General features: G+C 38.5%; 1 protein-coding gene across 1 annotated transcript; it reads left to right on the top strand.

Annotated features, from left to right (window-relative positions):
- Positions 1–1,227: 1,227 nt before the first annotated feature.
- Positions 1,228–3,606, top strand: LOC120157985 (probable auxin efflux carrier component 1c). Its single transcript, XM_039168935.1, has 6 exons — positions 1,228–2,527; positions 2,610–2,874; positions 2,969–3,054; positions 3,121–3,278; positions 3,346–3,422; positions 3,518–3,606. The coding sequence occupies exons 1-6, from the start codon at positions 1,438–1,440 to the stop codon at positions 3,582–3,584; spliced, it is 1,743 nt and encodes a 580-aa protein (XP_039024866.1). The 5' UTR covers positions 1,228–1,437; the 3' UTR covers positions 3,585–3,606.
- The last annotated feature ends 479 nt before the right edge of the window (positions 3,607–4,085 follow it).

The raw sequence follows: 4,085 nt of genomic DNA, 5'->3' as shown, positions 1-4,085 counted from the left end.
ACAAAATGTCTCAAAATCCATAAAATTCCCAAATCTTAACACTAACCTGCGTCGCTACCATTTCTAGCTACGATCATTTCCACCGATATAGTCTCTATCATCATCTTAATTATACGTCATAATAATTATCAACGATCGGCTATCAGAATCAAATCTCAATTTTTTTTCTAGGGTTTATCAAGAACTTGGGGGCCTATCTATTCCATCTCTCGAGCCCCGAAAAGAAAAAAAAACCCTCCCATTCGGACTCCATATCTCTTTTGACTCTATATATGTGGGCACCTGATATCTATGAGGGTTCACCCACCACAGTTACATCTTTCCTTTCTATTGCGCCTAAAATTTCTATTTCTGCTAATATTTCACGTGTTTCTATTTATGGTTCCTATGGAGTTACATTATAACAAATATAAAATGTCGATTCCTTGTGGATCGATCATGATTTCATAAGAGTTTTGGTCTCGGGGTAGGTGAGGTCAGGTAGAGCTTCATCGATGGCAAAGGGCGGCGATCGACGTGAGTTTAAGGGTTGAAATGAAGGTTTTCAAAGTTTTGAGGTTATTTCAAAATTTATCTATTTTCTTTTTCAAAATAAATATAATTTTATTTTTTTAATTTTATATAAAATTTTTAAAATTATCAGATTGTGACTTGTGTCACTTAACAAAAGAAATTAACATCATTGATGGTCGGTGTACCAAAAGTGGTAACGTTTGTAATTTTAGGCATCTAGATGGGCAAAAAATATTGTAGTCGCCTGTTCGGAAAAAAAACTATAGTTTGGGCATTTGTTTAGGTATTAAGTCTTTCTTTTGGGTAAACTTTATCTTTAATACCTAAACTATTATTTTTTGGGTAAATCTTTAGTTTAGGTTTTATTTTGATACTCTGTCGTTAAAAACTTAACTATGACATTGATGTTTTATCATAAGGTAATGTCACATTATTATTAAAAATTAAAAAATATCACATCAACAAATATGTTAATTTTTAACGGTGGGTATCAAATTGAAACATAAATTAAATATTAAGTATAATTTAAAAAATAAAGGTTGGTTGCTAAAATGGAATAAAATAATAGTTTAGTTGTTAAACATTCAATTTACCCCAAAATAAAACACATGCATTTATCTCCCTCAGTGCATCAACTCCCTTAAAATAGACCTTTTCCCTACCTCCTTTTCCTTCCAATCCCTTCGCTTTCCTTTGTCGCCGGAGTAAAGGAAAAATAACAGTTCCCATAGCCCTTAAACACCATTGTTGCCATTGTTCTTCTTTTTCTCCTTTTTTTTCATTTATCTCAACGTTTATCATTCTATAACTTCAATACAATGGGTTGAAATCTTTATCTTCTTCTTTAGCCAAAAACAAAGTCGCAGTCTTTTTTGTGTTCCTGTTTTTTTTTTCTTTTCATCTGGGTTTCTTTTTAAACACACAATGATCACCGCAACAGACCTTTACCACGTCCTAACCGCCGTGGTACCACTCTACGTGGCCATGATCTTAGCGTACGGCTCCGTCAAATGGTGGAAAATCTTCACCCCCGACCAGTGCTCTGGCATCAACCGCTTCGTCGCTCTCTTTGCAGTACCCCTACTCTCTTTCCATTTCATCTCGACCAACGATCCTTATTCCATGAACTTGAAGTTCATAGCAGCTGATACTCTTCAGAAGATCATAGTGTTAGTGGTGTTAGCTATATGGTCGAGGACAAGTACCAGAGGCTCATTGGAATGGTCCATCACTTTGTTTTCACTCTCGACGCTGCCCAATACTTTGGTTATGGGTATCCCTTTGTTGAAAGGGATGTATGGGGAGTTTTCTGGGAGCTTGATGGTCCAAATAGTTGTGCTCCAATGTATAATTTGGTACACTTTGATGTTGTTTTTGTTTGAGTATCGAGGAGCTAAGCTTTTGATTGCCGAACAGTTTCCGGACACTGCTGGGTCTATTATTTCGTTTAAGGTTGATTCCGATATCGTTTCGCTCGACGGGAAAGAGCCGCTACAAACCGATGCTGAAGTCGGTGAAGATGGAAAACTTCATGTAACTGTCCGGAAATCGTCGAGTTCGAAGTCAGAGATCTTTTCTCGACGGTCTCATGGTCCGAACTCCGGTCTCGGGTTAACCCCGAGGCCGTCAAACTTGACCAATGCGGAGATTTACTCGCTCCAGTCTTCGAGGAACCCGACGCCTAGAGGGTCAAGTTTCAATCACACTGATTTTTATGGGAAGAACATGAACAATGTGAGTCCGAGGGAATCGAGCTTTGATGAAGAGAATGGGGTTGGGGTGTTCGGTAATAATCCTGTGAGAACTAATGGTGGAGCTTATCCTGCTCCGACTAGTGCTGGGATATTCTCTCCCGTTACAAAGAATGCGACGAATGGAAGTGGCGGCGGCGGTGATGGTGGGAAGGATTTGCATATGTTTGTTTGGAGTTCGAGTGCTTCTCCGGTGTCGGAAGGTGGGATTCATGTCTTTAGAGGTGGAGATTACGGCAATGATGGATTAGCTCACCATAAAGGTATAATCTTGGTCATCGTATGTCTTTTCATGACATGTTTTGATTATGAAAATGATTTATGTAGTTTGATCTTCATGTTTAGAATATGATGATTATGGTAGAGATGATTTCACCTTCGGTAACAAGCCGGAAACGAAGGGTGTTAGCCATGAAGGACCGGTGCTTGCCAAGCTTGGTTCGAATTCGACAGCCGAACTCAACCCGAAGGCTGAGCCGAAGCCGACCGCAATGCCCCCTGCTAGTGTCATGACCAGACTCATACTCATCATGGTGTGGCGTAAACTAATCCGGAATCCGAACACTTATTCGAGTTTGATCGGCCTCACCTGGTCTCTTGTTTCGTTCAAGTATGTAAAACTAGTATTTTCGCATGTTGTTTGAACAATAATTTGGCTGAATCCGGATTCGATTTCATTAGTTTTCTGTGTTGAATTTCTGCAGGTGGAATATTGAAATGCCTGCTATAGTTGCTCGTTCTATAGCGATCCTCTCCGATGCAGGTCTCGGAATGGCCATGTTCAGCCTCGGTAAGTCGATTATGGCTCCGGGGAAAAACCGTTCTCGAAGTTGTTCTCAAGTTCATCTCTGTGTAGGTTTATTCATGGCACTTCAGCCGAGGATAATTGCATGTGGAAAGACCATAGCTTCCTTTTCCATGGCAGTCCGGTTCCTAATTGGTCCTGTGGTCATGGCTGCTGCCTCAATTGCTGTCGGCTTACGAGGCGTTCTTCTTCGCATTGCTATCGTGCAGGTAATATCTGTTACAGTTATGGTTACGGTCTATCTAGAATCGGATATCTGAATTGTTGAGTTTTCAGGCAGCTCTTCCACAAGGGATAGTACCGTTCGTCTTTGCAAAGGAGTACAATGTTCACCCTGATATATTAAGCACAGGGTAAGTTAATGCAGAATGTATATAAATCGGTCTAATTATAGTTTCAGTCCCTCTACTAGGCTGTAATGAAGGATTTCATCATTGATTACATTCAGGGTCATATTTGGGATGCTGATAGCTCTTCCTATAACACTGGTTTACTACATCCTACTGGGGCTATGAAAGCTGACACAGGAAGGGAAGGGAAAAGGACTAATTTAACCCCATCATTTTGAAATATTCTTTTGTGGGACTGATTAGTGATATTATTACAGTGATCTTTTTTTGACATTAGGGAATCCTGTGGGATGAGCTATTTTTTTTGTGTTTTCTGCCTTTTTATATGCTTTTTTGTTACTTTTTGATGAAAGAAAGTGATGCCCAGCATGTTTGTAATTCAATTCAGTACATTTTGAAGGCAGAAACAAAATTTTATGTTTTTGGTAAACTGGATTTTGGTCCTTGTATTCTGCTTACTTTCGAAATTTATATAATTTGAGAAATAGGGACATTTTTTTCTTAAATTAGTTAATCACATTTTATCTTTATTAACAATTTTATTCATTTGATATTATTAACGAATAAAGAATTACTTGGTCCTTGAACTTGATAATATTTTTTATTTGGTCCTTAAAATAGTGTCTCCTAAATCCTAATACTCTTTCAAGATATCCTATCTTAAAA

The sequence above is a fragment of the Hibiscus syriacus genome, unplaced genomic scaffold, assembly GCF_006381635.1.
Source record: "Hibiscus syriacus cultivar Baekdansim isolate YM2019G1 unplaced genomic scaffold, ASM638163v2 tig00111298_pilon, whole genome shotgun sequence".
In the NCBI taxonomy this organism is placed as follows: domain Eukaryota; kingdom Viridiplantae; phylum Streptophyta; class Magnoliopsida; order Malvales; family Malvaceae; genus Hibiscus; species Hibiscus syriacus.
The sequence above is the reverse complement of the archived record's forward strand: the minus strand, read 5'-3'. Positions and strand labels throughout refer to the sequence as shown.

Excerpts from the sequence above, each read along its gene's own strand:
- LOC120157985 (XM_039168935.1), top strand. The coding sequence starts at position 1,438 with ATGATCACCGCAACAGACCTTTACCACGTCCTAACCGCCGTGGTACCA. Across the intron at positions 2,528-2,609 it reads TGGATTAGCTCACCATAAAG|AATATGATGATTATGGTAGA; the intron begins GTATAATCTTGG and ends CTTCATGTTTAG. Across the intron at positions 3,279-3,345 it reads TTCGCATTGCTATCGTGCAG|GCAGCTCTTCCACAAGGGAT; the intron begins GTAATATCTGTT and ends TTGAGTTTTCAG.